This window comes from Rhineura floridana, chromosome 11 (genome assembly GCF_030035675.1).
Source record: "Rhineura floridana isolate rRhiFlo1 chromosome 11, rRhiFlo1.hap2, whole genome shotgun sequence".
Taxonomy (NCBI): domain Eukaryota; kingdom Metazoa; phylum Chordata; class Lepidosauria; order Squamata; family Rhineuridae; genus Rhineura; species Rhineura floridana.
This window is the reverse complement of record NC_084490.1, coordinates 35723014-35744226: the sequence shown is the minus strand read 5'-3', so window position 1 is coordinate 35744226 and position 21213 is coordinate 35723014. Positions and strand designations below refer to the sequence as shown.

Here is a 21213-nt window from a genome sequence, read left to right as displayed (position 1 = left end):
TACTACTACTTCTACTACTGCATTGGAATCCCACCAAGGAGCTCAAGGTGGTGTACAAATATGGTGTCCCCCTTCCTGATTTTATGCTCACAACAACCCTGTGAGGTAGGTTAGACTGAGAGACACTGACTGGCCCAAGGTTACCCTGTGTGCTTTATGCCCATGTGGGACTTTAAACCCTGGTCTCCCAGGTCCCAGACAAACACTGTAGCCACTACACTGGTTCTCTTTGTTTAGTGGCTCTCTATTCTATTTAGTGAGAATGGATGCACAATTCTGATCATTCAGTGGGACAGGTTTAAATTTCTACCTAAATTTTCTAGTAAAATCAACACACCTTACAAGTGCTCAGCCTTGAATGGCTCACATAAGTTTATAACTATAGCTGGAGTATATGGTACTTAAAGTATACAATAACTAATTATGCATCTTGTACAGACATCCCTCCTGAAATGTTACAGACTCTACATAGATCACAGTGTCACAGTTAACACAGTATACTTTCGCATCTGCTTCAAAAGTCAATTCCAATGTTTTATCTTTTATTAGTAAACTCATACATGATCTAAAGAAGTGGATAAATGAAAGTCATTGTTGCTGGGGGGACCCATTTCTACATATGAGTTTTCTTAACGCCCCTTTAACTTCTTTGTTTCTAAGTGAATATACAATTGGATTGAGCTCTGGGGTTACCACTGAGTAAATGATAGCGATGGTTTTGTATTCCTCTTCGTTGTTGGCAGAGGATGGTTTGGCATAAGTGTAGATGATGGTGGAAAAATAAAAGCTAACTACCAAGAGATGGGAGGAACTTGTAGAGAATGCTTCCTCCCTCTGACAGACTGGATTTTAAGTATTGTTCTTAAAATAAGTAAATATGTTATTAGAGTGAGAGCACAGCTACTCATTGTGAAGGTAACATCAGCTGCAAAAGCCATGGTTTCATTAAGACTGATGTCAGAGCAAGAGAGCTTCCACAGTGGAGGCAGGTCGCAGAAGAAATGGTTGATGACTTCAGAAACACAGAAGGACAACTTCAGCAAAAGACCAGCATGAACTGCAGAGTTGATCATGCCCACAACCCATACACTGGCCGCCATGCCAATGCACACTTCTTTCTTCATGATTACCCTGTAATGCAATGGGTGGCAGATGGCAGCATACCGGTCAAAAGCCATAAATGTTAGTAACAGGATCTCTGTCCCCAAAGCCCATACAAAAAGAAACACTTGAGCAATGCAGCCAGAAAATGAGATGGTCCTTTTTTTGTCCAAAATGTTCTGTAGCATTTTGGGGACTGTAACTGAAACAGAGCACATGTTCACTACAGATAGGTTGACCAGAAGGAAGTACATTGGCATGTGGAGTTTGCGACAAGTGCCAATGGCAAAGATTAGTAGAAAGTTGCCTGCCAAAGCTGCTGCATAGATGAAGGTGAATGCCCAAAAGATGAAAATCTGTTGCCCAGGTGCACTGGATATACCCACCAGAGTGAATTTCACATCAGAAGTAACACTGTGGTTGTTCTTTTCCATGCCTGCAATGTTGCTGACCTAGATATAAATATCATGCCATTTTAAGATATTTTCACACAAACTGATCCCTACAATGGAGTCAGCTGATCTTACAGTCATATATATATATATTTTAAAAAGAAAACACCAATCCACTCCTATAGCCAAATATACCATATGCCCACAGTGACAAATCATCCTGTCTCCAGATGATCAATGTATGCTAGATCTAGTAGTGGATGAATAAATTGCTTATATTAAAAGAGGAATGAGAGCCAGTGTGGCGTAGTCATTAGAGTGTTGGACTATGACCTGGGAGACGCGGGTTCAAATCCCCACACAGCCATGAGCTCACTGGGTGACCTTGGGCCAGTCACTGCCTCTCAGCCTTAGAGGGAACCACCTCTAAATATCGCTTACCATGAAAACCCTATTCAAAGGGTCACCATAAGTGGGAATCGACTAGAAGGCAGTCCATTTCCATTTTCAAAAGAGGAAGGTGAGATACATTTTGAAACATCTGGCAACCCTTTTTAGAAAGCCTGTGAAGCCTGAGGATTAGATTATGGATCCCTCTGCCTCACACCACCTTTTCAACTAAACCACAGGAAAATAAGAAGAGCCCTGCTGGATCAGACCAAAGGCCCATCTAGTCCAGCATCCTGTTGTCACAGTGGCCAACCAGATGGAAGCCTACAAGCAAGAACTAAATGCAACAGCCCTTTCCTAACTTCTGATTCCCAGCAGTTGGTATTCAGAGACATACTGCCTCTGACATCACTCCATAGTCATCATGGCTGATAGCCATTGATACCTTTATCCTCAATGAACCTACCCGTACGCTGCGTGCAACATTGAAGGCCCTCCTCCGGATACCAACTCATAGAGAGGCCCGGAGGATGATGACAAGATCTAGGGCCTTCTCAGTGGTGGCCCCCGAACTATGGAATAGTCTCTCTGACGAGGTGTGCCTGGTGCCAACACTGCTTTCTTTTCGGCGCCAGGTTAAAACTTGCCTCTTTCCCCAGGCATTTTAATATATTTTAGTATATTTATTACATTTTGGTATACTAAATTAATTGTGTTATATGTTTTTAGCTTTGGGAATTTCTGTTATGTGCGCCGTATTTGTTATGTGATTTTAGTATATTGTATTTTATATTTATGCTGTTCACCGCCCAGAGAGCCATTGGCTGTGGGCGGTATAGAAATTGAATAAAATAAATAAATAAAATAAATAAATGAATTCATCTAAACCCCTTTTAAAGCCATCCAACTATGGCAGCATTTTTTATTTTTTTGGAGGGGGCATGTCTTATTACAACTCTATTTGTTGTTTCTCTATCCACTTTTAGAGCTGGCTAATTTTATATGTTTATCTACTGTATGTCATATAACATTCAAGATATAGAACAAAATATCTGCCAAGGACCTGCTTGAGTTTTGGTGATGGTGGTAGGACAGGAATAGAGAGGAAAGGAAATTAGTTCAAAGGCAGAGTCTGATGTCATACATTCTGTACTGTCAGCTGTAAAAGCAGGAAGGGAGCAAAGGGGGCTTTCTTGCCATTTTATTTGAAAATGTTTTCAGTAGCATATAAATCAATAAAGATAGTACATAGCAATCTAAGCATGTTTACTCAGACAAGTGTAATGGAATTTATTTCCATCTAAAATATAGCCATAGATCATTAATTGTGTGACTTTTTGATGATTAATTCATTAGATAATTAAATAAATTTGCATAAATTTGCATATGATAAAATAATCATTTTGAAGGGGGAAAAGTATGTTTTCTCTTGTTATTGATGATGCACACATTTGGCACAGAAGTAACCATTACTTAAGAAGAACATTTCCCATTCTTTCCCGGGAAGGATCTCCTCTTTTAAGATGGTGGTTGTAATCTTTAGTTTTTATAAATAACCATATAATTTTTTTAAAAAAATACCCATTAATCAGGTGCAACTTTATAGTCAATAAATATTTTGAATGTATTCATCAAACTGATTATTTAGAGTGATATATTGCAGCCCTTAGCTGGTGTGCCTGATGAAGCCTTCCAGGGTTCTAAATTGCAAGGGGAGGCTCCATGAGTTCAGTCAATGGGATGGCAATGGGGAGGGGATTGCAGAGCTCAGTACACTCGTGATATTTGCATGGAGGATTATAATGCCTGAAGAGGGCTTTAATTCATATTTCATTCTCCTATAAAGTTTCTGATATAGGAATTTACGAATGTTTTTTTTTCAGAATCCAACATTTAAATACAATAGTTATGATGAAGAGGAAAAAAGGAAAAATGAATAAAATGCTCACCTCCATTCTCTGCTTTTTAATCTGATTATTTAACTTGAATATGTGAACTTAACTTTAACATGCCAAAACCTTCTTTTGAAGAAAAACAAAAACAATGATCTTATGGCTATTGATCATGGAAACAGCAAGACAAACATCTTTTATATAAGTGCGATGACTAGAAGTAACCAAAGCAGAATGATCTTAAACCCTCTTAAGCACTATCCCCAAAGTATTCATTAAGCACAATTTTCTTTCTTTCTTTCTACCTCTGGGAGAGAGAGGTGGCTAAAAACTAACATAAATGTCTCAGTTCCGTTTTTGCTCTCTTGGGAGGTATGGAGAGGACAACTCTAGCAGAACATATGGTGATTTATAGATGTCCATTATGAGGTCCATTCTGTTGTGAGGGTCCCTTACATTTTCTTCTTTGTACACAGTAGGGGTGGGGAACCTTCTTCAGCCTGAAGGCTGGATTCTCTTCTAGCCATCCTTCTGTGGGCACATCCCAGTGGTGGGTGGGGCCAAAAGGAAATGTGTGAGAGATGATGAATTTATGTGGTAGTAAATTTTGATATGCTACATTTATTAGCCACCTTTAGGGATTTACGCAGTGGGGGAAACAAAAATGCAATTTCATCCAGAAATTGCTTTCCTGGAAAGGGCAAACATGTTTATATGCCTTTTATATATATATAAAATCAGCAATCAGGGACAGCCACCCATTGCTAGCAAATTCTGAACATCTTGCTGGAGCCATTAACAAGTCTCCTGTTGTAGCATTTCGACAGCCTCCTAATTTACGCAGACTGTTAGTGAGAGCTGTGCTTAAGCCACCTATCAGCAATCCTGGATCTCATCCTTGTCACTCCAAACACTGTATCATCAGTGTGTACCTAATGGACACAGCTACTTTCAAAAGCACTAGGACAGGCAGAACATATTACATCAAACAGAACATCACCTGCAGGTCCTACAATACGATTTATGTCATAGAATGCAAAACACCAGGATGACATATCCAATATGTAGGAAAAACTCCAAATGACCAATGCACATGCTTCAGAAGCCACAAATCTGCAATCTTAACAAAAAAAGTGGATCAACCAGTTGCAAAACATTTCAACACTGTGGGCAACAGCCTGTTAGACTTTTCTATAACAGCTATAGAGATGCCAACAGATCCAGCAACACTGACTAAAAGGGAGAACTTTTGGATATACTATCTGGACACATTGGCCCCGCATGGTCTTAACCTGGAGGACAGTACAAGCATTACTTAGATTCTGCAAATGAAGCCCCTCTTCCATACAAGTGCTAAGTCAGTGCATGTGGATTTATTCACAGTTGTGCTTTAGTTAACACAAGTTAAAAAATATCTTTGATGTGTGTTTTTTTAAATGTAATCTTAAAGATCCATCACTACTAATCTCAACATTATTTATTTGTTTGTTTAGGTATTTATATCCTGATTTCCAAGTCAAGGGCAATAAAGAATTTCACAAACTATCTTATATCTAACCTAGTGTAAATAGAAATTTTAAAACAATAAAAACAGTTTAAAAACAAATGGTTCTGTGCTGATTTCCAAATCCAATACATGAGCAAATATTTTAGAGATGAACATGAGGCTATAAGAAGAGGCTGCTGGATCAGGCCAGTGGCCCATCAAGTCCAGCATCCTGTTCTTACCGTGGCCAACCAGAAGCCCATGGGAAGCCTACAAGCAGAACCTGAGTACAAGAACACTCTCCCCTCCTGCGGCTACTCGTTTTCTAAAGCATACTGATTCTGACTATGGTGGCAGAGCATGGCCATCATAGCTAGTAGGCATTGATAGCCTTATCCTCCATGAATTTGTTTAATCTTCTTTTAAAGCCATCCAAGGTGGTAGCCATCACTGCTTCTTGTGGAAGCAGACTCCATAGTTTAACTATGTGTTGCATCAAGAAGTACTTTCTTTTCTCTGTCCTGAGTCTTCTAACATTCAGCTTCATTGAATGCCCATGGGTTCTAGTGTTATAAAAGGGAGAAAAACTTTTTCCATGCATTACACAATTTTATACACTTCCATCATGTTGCCTCTGACTCGCCTTTTCTCTAAACCAAAAAGGCCCAAATGCTACAACCATTTGAAATGGTGTCGAACCATCGAACCATCTCTTTGATGCACAAACACAGAGCTGAGGCTTCTTGTGTATTCCCCTAGTCCATATCTGCACACACAACTTATATGACAAACATTGTGGTCACTTGAGCTTCCATGGTTTTTGCCAGCAGTTAGGTCTGGGTCTGTCTAGGTGAACTACAGTTGAGTTCCCACCAAGTAACATACTAAGATTTAGGGATATCTCAGGAAAAATAATGGAAATTCACAGAGGAAGGATTTTATACTTTTAATTGAGTGCACATTTCCTTATATATACCAGTCACACATAAGCGTCTGGCTGCTGCCAGGGAATCAGAACCATATAGATCAGGGTCAGGGTCCTAAATGGTTATATGCATATAATGAGAATGTTTCAATTACAGATCAGTATACAGGCAATGAAGCAGCATATATAATTCCCTTACAAGTCAGGTGCACGCAGAACAAGTTCTCATAAGCCGTGAGTTCCAGTTTTGGAAAAAGGGCAGGGTAAAAATAGTGATAATAAATAAATAAAATAAATAAGCAATATATGGTAAGGCATGCAAGTCCTTTTAGGGAAGGTGGCAAGTCCAGATTCAAGTCCCATAAATGAGTTTTCAGAGTATCAGGAAGGGAGACCAGGGCAGAGTCAGTCTCACCTTGTGTGAGGCCGGTAAGCCGGGCCAGTCCTCTTCCACTGATTGCAGCCTCCAGTCGTCGGTCCTGGGTAGTGGGATTTCTTCTCCAAGGCAGGGGGCTCTTCCAAAGGCTTTCTCTGTGGTGGGGCTGGTGCATCTGGCGTATTTAGATGGCACGGTTATAGGGCACACATAGTAGTTCCCAGAGCATAAGGTTACATGCAGTAAGCAGAGCACAGGTAGAATGCAGCATTTTAGATGGCTGGGAGGTTGGATGCAGTACAAGCATCTAGAATGTAAGTCCTCTCCGGGAATTGCGCTGATGGGTCGAGGGTGAATCTTCTGACGCAGAGTCTGTAGCTAGGGAGCAGGGTGGATCCAGGCTCCTTCAGCAGATGGGGGGGACTTGGGCTTGTCCGCAACGCGGTGTTGCCTCTTGGCTCTGACCCTGCTTGGGGGAAGACCAAGAGGCTGGGGCTCCCTCCTCACAAAGGAGGGAGCAATTTGTGGCTTGCCCCTTCTGGGCGCAGCAGGGCAAGCTTGTGGTGGTGGCTCCCCTCCTCTGGGTTAGGAGGGTGAGCCATTTACTCAGGATCTTGTTGGACCGTCCTGACAGCGATTGTGGAGGATGGACCATTTGTGGCTCTCCCCCTCTTGGGTTAGGGGGGCAAGCTGGTTCCTCATACTGGTGGTGGCCTATGATGTATTCAACGTAGATATCACGGGACCACCGGATGGTATCTGACACCATCAGCTTGCGCATGAGTTTGGCATAGCTTTTGCCCATGCCACAAGCTCTCAGTACGGGCTCGTTGTCAGTTAACTACACTAAATCTTAGCCAAAAGGCCGATCAGCTAATTATTAATCATGCTAAAACAAAAGTATTAGTGTTCTCTAAGAGAAAGGTGAGACATAGTTGGCAGCTGAATGGCCTTAAAACTGAACAGGTTTCATCTTTCCAATACCTGGGAGTGACTTTTCATGCCTCAGGTCTATGGCATCTCCATGTTAAGAACACCATCTCTAGTGCTCGGAGGACCTCGAAAGCACTCTTATCGTTTTTTTATACTAAGGGTAGACAATACATCTTTTCTTCCATCCAAGTTTTTGTGGTGAAGGTCATCTCACAGATGCAATATGGCTCGCAGGTTTTTACTTTTCCGAAAACACCATCCTTTGAAACCATACAAACAAAATTTCTGAGGGCTGTCCTCGGGATTCCATCATGTGTCTCAAACAACATTCTAAGAATGGAAGCCAGCCTACCTACCATAGAAGCAAGAATTTGGAAACTCAAGCTAAAACTATGGCTAAAACTTCAATTTCTACCTGTAGGCCTGGCCCCTTTAGTACTTTTTGACACCTTTCAATCCTCTTGGCAGAACTCTTTGATTAAGAAAGTGTCATCCCTAGGTTTCTCACCTCCTATAATTTCTAAACTGGGGTATGCTAAAGCATGGTCAGCCATCTCCCAATGCATAATGGATATAGAACTGCAAACCCATTTAACCGTACCATCTGATAAGTTCAAACTCATTTCTGCCTACACGGGCTTCATACCAGCTCAATATCTTAGTAACCTTTCTATTGTTAGATACAGGAAAGCTTTTACTATGGCGAGATTCAACGCAATGCCGTCAGTTCTCCTTGAGGGCAGATTTCGTGGAGTCCCGCGCACAGCTAGGCTGTGCCCGTGTGGGATCGGAGAAGTCGAGACTATAACGCATGTGCTCTTATATTGTACTTTTTATCAAAACATTCGTTCTTTTAGCATTACCCCTATCGTCCAAGCGTTTCCTGGTCGTGATCCTTTATTTTACACGAAATTTTTGCTGCAAGATCACTACCCACAAATCACATATATCATTGCTAGATTCTGTGCCATGGCTATCACAACTCGTAGAACATTGATAACTCAAATGTCTACATGTGAGACCCGGAATTGGAATGTCTATTTTAGCTTGTCTTAATAATGGTTTTAAACATTGTGTGATGATATTGTATTGGCCTTTGGCTGTAATAATAAATTCATTCATTCATATGCATATAATGGCATATGGTGGTCTTAGCCAGTAGCACTCTTATTTATTATAGCTTAGTCTTATATCAGCTTATACAGTATTAGGCTTCTATATTCAATATACATTTAACAAATCTTACAGTATAATGTGCTATTAATCCACACGTAGACATTATGCAAGTTACATTGCAATATTGGTGAAGTTATATTGCAAAGAATCAACATCATACAGGTTAGTGCATTTCTACACATTTCTGTCTTTAAATAAATGGAATAATCTCACCCTTGTTGAAGGCAAGCCTCGGACCTCTCAGCTAGCATCAGCAGCATAGCAGTACAATGGATCGGTCTGAAAGACTGATAAGAAACTGCTCTATCTTTCCTCTGTTTATATGTTCTCAAGCCTGTGACCCTGAGCTCACAGCTGTCTTTTTGTGTTGCCTTTTTGTTGCACTTGCTAAACTCAAACAACAGGTTTAGAAGCAGGTGTTGTCCACACCATATAAGGAACTTCCTCCTCTGGCTCCTACTTGTCCACAGGCAGCTGGAGCTGGTAGCTATGTGCCATTATCAGTACATTGGTCCAGAACTAGGGAAGGGAGGAGGGAGCAGAAAAAGTTTTTCCCCTTTTGATCTTTTTAAGGCTTGACTGAAAGCTATAAGGAGGTCTGCATATCTAGATGTATAATATTCTATACATGAGGATTCATACATACCTTATAAAGACTCTTAGATGTGAAATACAAACATTAAACATGGGGCCAGCTCACAACACTTTCCTCATAAGGGATTTGATCCATGTCCTGGAACCTTTTCCAAGTCTACAATATCCTTTTTGAGGTGAGATAACTGCCAACTATACATAGTATACCAAATGCAGTCGCACCACAGATTTATACAACGGATTATGATATCAGCAGTTTTATTTCCAGTGCCTTTCCCAATGATCCCTAGCATGGAATTTGCCTTTTTCACAGCTGTCACACACCAGGTTGACATCTTCATTGAGCTATCCATTATGACCCCAAGGTCTTGTTCCTAGTCAGTCACCGCTAGTTCAGACCCCATGAACATATATGTGAAATTAAGGTTTTTTACTCCAAGATGTTTAGCAGTTGGAGAGGTTCTGATAGAAAGGGATCTTGAATCATCTTTGTGGTTAACTGAAGGACATTGCCATGGCATTTTTCAGTCATGGTATAATTGATAATATAGCTTCAATAGGTATTCCACAGTTGTTGTCTTTCATTGTCATGATGATATAGCCAATGGAAGGGTGAGGTGGGCATTGTGTGCCAAGAAGAGGTTTAGGAGGGGTGCATGGGCTTAAATAAGCCCTGATGCCACACCCCCACACAATACACTGCATGCGCACTCCACATGCAAACTGCAACTGCTACCCTCCTCTAAAATGGTAGCCAGGGTTTCAACCCCTGGCCACAACTACACCCAGCCCACCCAGGCTGTGCTTGGGTGAGCAGAGCAGGACATCTGTGGGAGGCCTCAATGCAGTGTTTGTAGCTAGCAGCCTTTAGAGCCATAAAGTTCTAACAGGTAACAGTACATGACCAAAGTATTTCCCAACAAGCTAAGATTGGTTGCTAGCTATTTTGGCCTTTGAATAGATTGACGGCATGTTGGCAATGCTGCCATGCTTTGGGACCCATTTGTACACACAGACAACAATTTCTCTGATCCTATAAAAATAGCTTTTGTAGTCTTCAGGAAACATTGGAAGTTATTTACAAACACAGTATTATTGGAATGGAATACAACTGCTTGCTGAAGGAACAGTAAATCTCAGGACAAGATGGGTTTTGGCAAGTTTCTCACATACAGAAATTCAAAACAGCACCCCCCCAAAATATAGCCTATTCTTTGCAGAAAAGCCTACCTAAACATATTTGTCATTCTTAGAAGATATGCTTGGGAATTTTGGACAGTGATGCAATCCCAATTATTACAAATTAGAAAATCCCTCAGGGTTATATTTCTGTAACTACATCACACCAAACACACATTCAATAACATCTATCAGACATTCCCATTTTTGAGGGGAACAAATCTAAACTCTTCTACAAGATTTGTGTTCAACAATATTGGGAAAAATTGTGAAGGTTAGTCACAAATCCACTGAAGATGTGCAATTCAAGGGGTCATTTGCTTCACTTATACAGTACAATATTTTGTCACTATTTAGAGGGAACATTACCACCAAATTTTGTCATCCCACTTTTTGGGGAAGATTTTTCGATTTCTTCTTCCCAGGGCCAGGGCTATGATCTGAAGACATGTAATGAATTAACCTTGGTGAAGTTAAGAAGTGGGTTTGGACAGTGGCTGGATGGGAGGCTACTTGGAGAATTATACAGTATGTATGCTGTCTTAAGTTTAATCAGCAGTAAAATATATTTCTATTTTCCCACTTCTTCCCTCTCACAGTTCATCCATTACAAAGGAGCCAAATGGAGATGCACAGTAACTATCTTCAGAATTTTCTATGCATATTTAATTGTATCCATTTGTGAAATGCATTCTTTTGACTCATCACTGCCAGATTTTTGGTATTCATTTTCTTTCCTCAAACAAATAAATCTTCAATTCATCTACTGGGCCTAAGAAATCATAACACCTCATGTATATATATATTTCTATCATTCTGTTCTAACATACAATAGCCTGGTTTACACATAATTCTAAGTGAGGGTTAATATTAACCAAGGTTTATAAACCAACAACAAATCATGGCTGCTTAGCAAGGTTTCTTCATGATTAATAAGCCATGGTTAAGCCACTGGACCAGGTTTGGATGTTCAACTTAAAGCATGGCTCAGTGTTACGTGTGAACCAGACCAATATTTCAAGCCAGCAGGCTTACCTTGTTAATAGGAAGTTAATGTTAATATATGCATTGATTCAGTCATCATGCATTGTGCATCATGCATTCAGTCATCATGCATTGTGCAGTCCCTTGAACATTTAGACATAGAAGAGAAACTAGTCTCTCTGGAAGAACCTTCTGCCTATTACCTTTGCGAGAGCCTCTTTAACATCAGTGTTTCTCAGAGAGTATATCAGCGGGTTGAAGACTGGGGTTACTACTGAGTAAAGGATAGCAATAACCTTGTCTTCCTCTAAGGAATAGGCTGAGGCAGGCCGAAGGAAAGTATAGATAATTGTAGAATAGTAAAAGCTCACAACTAAGAGATGGGATGAGCATGTAGAGAAGGCTTTTTTTTTCCCTTCCGTGGAGCGGATTCTGATTATGGTTCTCAAGATAAACCAATAGGATGTTAATGTTAATGCACAACTACCTATGGCAATGATCACAGAAGCTGCAAAAACCATGATTTCATTCAGACTTGTATCTGAGCAGGAGATCTTGAACATGGGTGGCAGCTCACAGAAGAAATGGTTGATGACATTGGAATTACAGAAAGAAAGCTGCACTACAAGTCCTGTGTGAACTGTAGAATTGACCATGCCTATGAGCCACAGTCCAGCCATCACCCCAATGCAAACCTCTTTCCTCATGATGACTGAGTACTGGAAAGGGTGGCAGATAGCAGCATAGCGATCGAAAGCCATGAATGCAAGGAGTAAGAGTTCAGTCCCTAGAGCCAAGGTGAAGAGATAAACCTGTGTAATGCAACCAGGAAATGTAATGGTCTTTCTCATTGCCAAAATAGTTTGCAGCATTTTGGGAACTGTAACAGAAATAGAACACACATTTATGATAGACAAATTGATGAGCAGGAAGTACATTGGCATGTGGAGTTTACTACAAGTGCAGATGGCAAGGATGATTAGGGCATTGCCTACCAATGCTGCTGCATAAAAGAAGAAGAATGCCCAAAAGATGAACATCTGATGTTCAGGGAAGCTGGAAAGACCCACCAAGATGAACTCTGTAATGGTAGATTGGTTCTTCATTTCCAAGACTAGGATTCTGCAGACCTAGGCAAACAAATCACTCTGTAGAGATCATGTCAGTTGATAGGAGAGATCCCTCACTCAGTGAACAAAGTCAACCCACTAATAATAGCATATGAGAAAATTATGGTTGACATTTATTTAAAGGATAATAAAAATAAGAGTAACTGATGCTTGCTAAGTTTTAAAACAATATTAGGCTACAAACAATGTTTACAGGCAAGAATCTATATTAGTGGGCTTTACAGTGAAATTCTGTACATATCTACTCAGAAGCAAGCCCCTTTAAATTCAGTTGTCACTTATCTAAACATAAGAAGAAAGGATCAAATCCTCACCTCAGTTCCAGTTTCTTGTGAAGCAATGTATCATTTTAATGTATAGTCTTCTCCTGAAAAGCATCAGAGCTCTTGTTCTGAATATTTGATGGCTGGAAGGAATTACTGATATCCTTTGGACTGAATTTATTCCCAGCCCAACCAATATTGTATTGTCCTGATGCTTATTTGACAAAAGCAGAACAACATCTTATTGGGTTCCACATGCCACCTTTAATAAGGTGTTGATGTCATTGGGGGGTGGACCTTTGAGACTCGATAAGAACAATAGTTACATAAAGAGCATAACAGGATCTGTGTAAATTGCTTGTCTTAAAAAGGGGGGAGGAAAGGAATTACATCACACCATAGCTCTGTACAAAGTCCTAAACAACATCTGGGCCAATCATGGCACTTCAAGGGGTCCCATTTGGCCCTGAGGCAATTTTCCCCAGTGAGGTCCTCTGATGGGAGACAGAGTTTCATCCTGAACTGGCTGTGTGATCCTGTTCCCAGCAGGGAATAAGATTGCACAGCCAAGGCAGCAGCATTTAATCCTAGCTCACCAGCTGAGCAGGGATTAAAACCCTGCGCAAACCCTGTTCAGCTCACATCTAAAGGCTACATGTGAGCAAAAGGAGCAGATATGAGTGCACTGGGTCCCTCCCTTTTACCCCTCCAGCTCACGGAGGTTAAAGGTCTGAAGTGTGTATGTGAAGGGACTCCTTAATTCATGGAGGCTCACTGTGACATTTAGAACCCTGCTTAATTGGGGTTTTAAATCATGTGGGAGCCTCCATATGTATAGGAGGCCCACTGCTTCTGAGATTCACACCAGGGGTGTGGTCATCCAGCATTTTGGGGGAGTCTTAGACCCTCTACTTTTTTGGGAGAAGGGTCCCAGCAGAGTCCCTATGTCTCCAGGATCCTATGAGCCAATCAGCATGAGAGGAAAGTCTGTTAGCCACTGAGAAGAGTCAACATGCTTCCTTTTTTCTTTTCTGCTGATTGGAGCCAATCAAAGTAAAAAGTGGTGAGTCAGCCACTGAGAAGACTCTTTTCAGTAGCTAACTCCCCTTTCATGCTTATTGGCTCCTAGGGACATCTGTCATTGTGAGAGAAGACATTAACAAGGATATCATTAACAACACAGTGGCAAAAAAGGGTGTGTGGCTGTGACTATCATGAAGGGACCCTGCACTTCTGAATTTACCCCTACACTACTGCTTCACACTCCCTAAGCTGGTGGACAGTGTGACAGCTTAGCACACTTGTCCCTGCTCTCCCTGCTCATGGGTAGTTCTGCATGCAGAGTGCTTAGAAAGAGTTCATACTCTGAAATTCAATTGTTAATAGACAACTCTTGTAGTTATGGAACCAAGCATGGAGAATCCTGGGAAATGCAGTTTGTTAAGGTTGCTGAGCATTGTCATTCTGTGAGGTCAGCACCCTTAACAAACTACAGTTCCCAGTATGTTTTCGGGGAACCCATTACTGTTAAAGTGTTATAAAAATGTTTTAAGCATATGGTGTGGATGTAATCACTGTACGTTTTGGAATCCCACTTATTTATTTATTATTTGATTTATATCCCACCCTTCCTCCCAGCAGGAGCCCACTTGTTGCAGAAAATATGTATGTTCAGCATCTGTGCAGAGACTTCATTTGTCTTTAGGTGTATGCAGCCTAACTGCAAACTCAACAGTAACAGCAAAACATCATGAACTAACTATATGAGAGTTGCAATGATGTGGAAATGTTCCTTTATGGAAACAGGGGGGAGTCGATGTGTTGCCCGAACAAAAGGAGAAGGATAAGCAAGAGGAAAGGGACAATGAGAAATTTAAAAAGAAAATGGTGGATAGGACCTGGGGCAATTGGTTGGCAGGGTTTTTGATCTATATGGGGGTAGTGATCCAGCACCAGCCAATGAGGGTGGCAGCCTTGGTGAAGTACCTTGATATGATTTTTAGAGTACATACAGAATTAATGGGATCAGCATGGCTGGTCTGTGACAAATCTTTTAGGCGGAAGGCAGCAGTGGATGTTTATCTGCAATAGGACAGGAAGGACCCAGAGTTGTGGTTGCAGTTTATGTCTGCAGCTCGACCCGTGCTAGGTGACAGGGCAGATAGTGGGCATTTGCTTGTTAAGTCTGCCAGTGTGGCTTCTACCTGTGGGTTCACTGGGCAAGGGGTTCAATGCCCTCTGCTCTGTTGGGAGTTCAGCATGAAGGGCTTTTGTAACAGGAGCCCGTATAGATTTAGGCACAAGTGTTCCATCTGTGCTGGCTCCCATCCCTTACCAGTTGCTCTGGCTGGGGGATTTAAGAGTTTTCAGAAGGGGGAAAAGCCTGGACCTAGAAGGCAGCCTTCAGGTAAGGGCCCCACCCCGATTAATATTTGGCGGCTTTTGCATTTACTACAGCAATATCCTAGGCGGGCAGATGTCGTTTACTTGGGAGAAAGTTTTTGTTTTTGTTTTAGGATGGAGCATAGGACCTACATGTCAGGGAATCTTAAGTCGGTAGTGGGAATGAAGTTAGTGGTGGAGGAGAAAATTAATAAGGAGGTGGTTGAGGGAGGGGTTGCAGTTGAGGGGCAAAATAAAACAGAGAAACATCAGCTTGGGTTGAACAACGGCCACTTTATTTAAAATTATAGCAAACAAAACCCATTTTAAAGTGACCTGCAGAGGGAAACCTAGGTGCAGAACTGTCTATAAGCAAGTAGCTTGCCACACAGGAGGGCGGGGTGGGCGTTGCACCTGCAAAGAGGAAGGTAGGAGGGGCTGCTGGACTTAAACAAGCCCAGAGGCTCCACTCCTCCACACTGCACATCGTGCTCTCGTCATAGGTGTGATGCATGACGTTGCCCCCAATAAAGATGGAGGCGGCAGCTTCACCCCCATCTGCAACCATGCCCCGCTCGTCAGGCTGCGCGGTGAGCGGGGTGTCATTTCTTGGGCCTGTTTGATCACCCTCCTATGCTCACACTAAGGGTTTCCCCTTTGGGCATCATTCCTAAGAAAGTTCCTGAACAGTTTAGGCTCATTCATCACCTCTTACCCTTGGGAGAAGTTGGAGAATGATGCTATTCCTGAACATTTGTGTTGGGTGCTACGCTTCCTCTGACAGCGCAGTTATGATGGTCCGGTGTTTTGGCCAGGGCCCTCTCATGGGCGTGATATTAAGTCAGTGTTTCGCCTCTTGCCAGTCCACCCTTTGGACTTTGATCTGTTGAGATTTTCATTTAAGGGTTTGTTTTATGTAGATCGAGCTTTGCCCATGGGGTGTTCTATTTCATGTTCAGCTTTTGAATGCTTTAGTACATTCCTTGAGTGGGCTCTCAGGAGGCAAGCTGGCTGTGATACAGTAATGCATTATTTAGATGATTTTCTGTTTGCTGGTCCTGCTGGTTCACAACAGTGTAGACAGCTGATAGGGGTGTTTCAGTTAGCAGAGGAGTTAGGTGGGCATTTGGCCAGGGAAAAACTGAGGGCCCTTCACCTGTGCTCACCTTTTTGAGTATTGAGCTTGACTCAATAGCACAGGCTTGTCATTTCCCGGCAGTCAAATTAGGGGATTTGAAATGCAGGGTTGATAGCATGAGGGAAGCTAGGAAGGTTACCCTCAGGGAGCTTCAGGAGTTGGTAGGGCATTTGAACTTTGTGTGCAGTCATAGCACCTAGCAGAGCGTTTCTGCACAGGATTTGTGTCCTGATGAAGGGTCTAAGTAGGCCTCATCATTGAGTTAGAGTTACTAGGGACATGAGGGAGAATTTGCTAGTTTGGTCACATTTTTTTGGAGCAGTTCAATGGGGTTTCATTTTGGCGTAGGGATTTGCTGTTGGAGGTGGAGTTGCAAGTTCACTCGGATGTCTCTGGGGCTTTAGGTTTTGGGGTTATTTTTAGGCATGGCTGGTGGCATGGGCAGAAGCTGGCATCACTAGGTATTTGACTTTTCTGGAGTTTTTCCCCGCTAGTGGCTGCTGTGCACCTGTGGATGGCTGAGTTGGCTAACTGTGGTACATTTTTTGTGTGATAACCAGGCCACAGTACATGTTATCAACTCTCTTACTTCTAGGAAAGCTAGAGTGGTGGTTTTGTTAGGTGCTTTTGTAACTCAGTGAGTTAAATTTCATATTCTTTTTCTTGCTCGCCATGTTCCTGATCTGGACAACAGTGTGGCTGATGCACTGTCTCATCATCAGATGTCACATTTTCAGGAGTTGGCCCCTTTGGCCAGGCTTATACCAGAGCCAATGCCGGTGGCATTGAGGGAACTTGGCAGTTTGAAGCTGAGAAGGCTATAATGCTGTCCCTTGCCACCAGCACAAGAAACTCTTATTTGAGAGCAGGTAGTTTGATAGTTTTTTGTTTGAGCAGGGGGTATTCTCTTCCCTGACCCATACCAGTGGACTGGTTGATGGAATTTTGCATGGCTCTGCACCACCAGGGACTTTCATTGAAGACCATTAGGGGTAAGTTAGCAGGAATTGGATTCCTGGCAAAACTGGGGGGTGTGACTGATTCGTCCAGGGACTTTAGGATAAGAAAGATGCTGGAAGAGTGGTCTAGGGGTCATCCTCCTGCACCAGAGACTCATAGCCCCATTACACCTGAGATTCTGTTGGGTTTTCATGGGCTTTGGGGGTCCTTGTGTAGTTCTATGCAGCTTTATTTCATGCAGTTGCTGTTCTAGCATTTTTGGGGGTGACACATGGGAGAATTGCTTGCTTCTTCGAGGACTGACAGGTCTGGTTGGGCAATGGTGGTAGGTGATGTGATGGTAGACAACAGTGGTGTGCAGATTTGTCTGCACAAGTCAAAAACAGACCAGAGGGGGCAAGGAGCTGTTATTATGTTGGCCTCTTCCCCAGTAGGTGAGCTGTGTCCAGTCTAAACTTTGAGTTCATTTTTGTGAGTCAGGGGGGGCTTTCTGTTTTTTCATCAGAATGGCCAGCCTTTGACTAAGTTTCAGGTTTGGTCCATCACTAGATGGGCCTTGTCACATTTGGGTCTGGATCCCGGGGTGTTTGGTACACACTCTTTCAGGATAGGTGTGGCTTCCACAGCAGCTAGTTTGGGATTTGGAAGCACAGTGATTCAGGCAGTGGGGCGCTGGTAATTGGGTGCTAGTAGTAATACTAGACCACCTCATGTCAAACCGCTACGCCACGCCCCTTTTGAGTTTGATGGGTGACATCAGCAGAAGTCCCCCCGGAAGGCCCACCCCGGAAGGCCCACCCCGCCATTTCCGTTTCCCCTGATGACCTCACCGGATATCCCGTCCCCCAGAAGCCCCAGCCCTCGTGCCCCACCCCAGAAACGGTAGCCCTGTGACCCCCCAGGAGCATGTGGTCCTCGCTGGACCAATGGGTGTATTTTTACTCAAAACGGGGTCCCGGATTGGTCCCTATAGGGGCATGTGACCCCTCTATGAGCACGTGGTCTCCAGGGGACCAATCTGAAGAGGTTTAAAACCCAAAGGTGAAAACAGGGTACTGGAATTACACCCCAAAGGGGTGCAATTCCGCCCCCATCTCCAGACTGCTCCCTATAGGGGCATGTGACCCCTCTATGAGCATGTGGTCTCCAGGGGACCAATCTGAAGAGGTTTAAAACTCCTAGGTGAAATTAGGGTGCTGGAAATGGACCCTGAAGGAGTCCATTTCCACCCCTCCTCTCCAGAACAGCCCAATAGGGATAAGTAACCCCTCTACAGCTACGTCACCCAATAGTGGGAGGTTTTGATTCCCTAACCAATCAGGAGAGGGGACGGAGAGACCTGGTACAGAGGTGTATTATGCATGCCCAGACACGCTCTGAGGATCGAACATGGAACCTGCATGCGAATCAGCATATGGGCTAGTAGGTTTTTCCTATCCTCTAGCTCCTTTGAAAATGCACTCAAAAAGGTGGGTAAAGCCTAGGAGATTATCGTTTCCACCAGCGAGTATAAAAATTAGCAGTGGAAAAGAAGAATCAAAGCATTTTAGAAAAAAACGGTCTGTTTCAACCCCAAACTTACCTGTAGCGGTGTTCACTGCCGGACTGTATCCAGACCCTGAAACCTCATTCCAGGCAAATTCTAGTGAATCCATGTCCGACACAGTGTGTGATTGTGGGTGTGATCTGAAGGCTCATTTCCTGAAGGAAGAAGAACTTATGAAATCTGCTGAGGTTGTGGATGGAAGTGTACTTTTAAAACCCATGGCGGAAATGGAGGCTGAAGAAAATGAGTGGCTGGAAGATTTAAATGAAGGCATGGAGCAAGGGCGTCTACAGGTAGGTGCTTCTGAGCTGTATTTTTATTAGTGTGTTGTTTTTCCCAGTTTGGTGCAACCCCAGTGCTAAAGTGCCTCTCTTTTTTTTTCTATAGGAAGATGTGATGCATGATGGTGATATGGAAAATCTACACATTGAGAGTTCGCAGGCTGTTAATATTTCCTGCATTTCATGTGTCTGTCCCAAGCCTGAACCCTGAAAGCTTGAAGCAGGAGTTTTTTGTACCAATAAAAATAGTTTACTTTAGCCAATGGTGTCCATACCTGTATCAACCAGCAATATGGGAGAGCATGATGAAATTCTAAAAACCACATATTACACACCTGAGGAGGCTGGGAGCTTTGGGGGAGTGAACCATCTATTTCAGGAGGCAAAAAAGCACAGTAAAACACTAAGAAGGAAACATGTTATGACATGGCTTTCAGACCAAGATGCTTACACGTTGCATAAGCCAGCCAGAATCCATTTTAAAAGAAACAAGTTTATTGTGTCTGATATCGATGCCCAATGGCAGGCTGACTTAGTAGATATGCAACAATTTTCTAAGCACAACAAGAACTATAGGTACATTTTAACAGTCATAGATATTCTGTCTAAGTATGCATGGGCATTGCCTTTAAAAGACAAGACAGGCAAAGAGGTCTCTAAAGCTTTTAACGTTATATTCAGTCAGAGTGGAAGAAAGCCCCGAAAGCTCCAAACGGACCGAGGCAAAGAGTTTCTAAACAGAGCCATAAACAGCTTGTTAAAACAGCATGGAGTTTACCACTTTGTCAGCAATAATGAAGTAAAAGCTGCTATTGTTGAAAGATTTAACCGTACTCTGAAATAAAAAATGTGGAGGTATTTTACAGCTAACAACACCTATAGTTATATCGATATCCTGCCACAACTCTTAAAAAGTTATAATCATAGTTTTCATAGAACTATCAGAGCAAGGCCTATTGATATTAACCATTCTAATGCCCTGTCGGTATGGAAAACCATTTATGGAGACTGTATTTACAGAAAAGAGGTATCAAAGCTGTTCAGGAAAGGAGACCACGTGAGGATTTCTAAAAGCAAGGGGGTATTTGTCAAAGGGTATGAACAAGATTTCACCACAGAGCTGTTTATAGTGGATCAGGTCATCAGAAGAGGAAGGAAACCTGTCTTCCTGTTAAAAGATTATGCTGGTGAGCCTGTAATTGGTTCTTTCTATTCTGAAGAGTTGCAGAAGGTTAATGACAAACAGGACAAGTTGTGCAGGATTTAATCAATTCTATCAACAAAAGGCAGGGGTAGGAAAAAGTATCATTTAGTGAAATGGTTAGGCTGGCCCAGTAAGTTCAACAGTTGGGTACTTGCTTCGGATCTTTGTTAACCTGCACAGAAGAATGGGGGATAGCGGTTTTTACATTACTCTGCCTAGCAATGCCTGTGTAACTGTTTTTCCGCAGAACACTAGCTCAGCTTTTACTATTCGCCTAGCAAGGCCCCTGGATCTACCAGGGGCGTGGGAAGTAGGTCTGGTTGAGATACAGTACCCACACAGCTGGAACAATCTAACATCTGATTCCCGATTTGAAATTGGTAATGGAGAAAAAACATGGTCCTATTGTCTGCGATGTGATTATTACTCAAGCATCCCTGAACTGCTGGAAAACATGAACAGCCTTATACTAGACCAGAGCAGTGAGCACCCCGATATCGTCCTACACTATGACCAAGTGACTAGAATGGTTAGACTTAAATCAGATGATGGTTGCACGTTTAAAAGCAGCGAAGAACTAGCCCACATATTAGGGTTGTTTCCCAACATCCATGTACATCAGCTGCCTTTTACAGCAGACATTACAGGAGGCTTCAACACTTTATACATTTACACCAACATCGTAGAGCATCAGATAGCTGGGGACTTCTATGTACCCTTATTGCGCTCTGTACCAGTGCATGGACAGAATAACGAATGTGTCAACATTGTTTATGACAAACCACACTATATTCCTGTGAGTAAGCATCATATTGACACCATCAATGTTGAAATAAAGACGGATCAGAACAAAAACGTACCATTTCGTTTTGGAAAGGTGA

At 42.5% G+C, this 21213-nt stretch overlaps 2 protein-coding genes across 2 annotated transcripts; both read right to left on the bottom strand.

Moving 5' to 3' along the window:
• Window positions 1-791: 791 nt before the first annotated feature.
• Window positions 792-1535, bottom strand: LOC133367934 (olfactory receptor 13G1-like). Its single transcript, XM_061592021.1, has one exon. The coding sequence runs from the start codon at window positions 1533-1535 to the stop codon at window positions 792-794; it is 744 nt and encodes a 247-aa protein (XP_061448005.1).
• A 10063-nt stretch (window positions 1536-11598) lies between these two features.
• Window positions 11599-12534, bottom strand: LOC133367933 (olfactory receptor 13G1-like). The gene has a single exon (XM_061592020.1). It carries the CDS (start codon window positions 12532-12534, stop codon window positions 11599-11601), a length of 936 nt encoding a protein of 311 aa, XP_061448004.1.
• Window positions 12535-21213: the final 8679 nt, after the last annotated feature.

What these genes read in the sequence shown, in the direction of transcription:
- LOC133367933 (XM_061592020.1), bottom strand. Translation starts at nt 12,534, where the DNA reads ATGAAGAACCAATCTACCATTACAGAGTTCATCTTGGTGGGTCTTTCC.
- LOC133367934 (XM_061592021.1), bottom strand. Translation starts at nt 1,535, where the DNA reads ATGGAAAAGAACAACCACAGTGTTACTTCTGATGTGAAATTCACTCTG.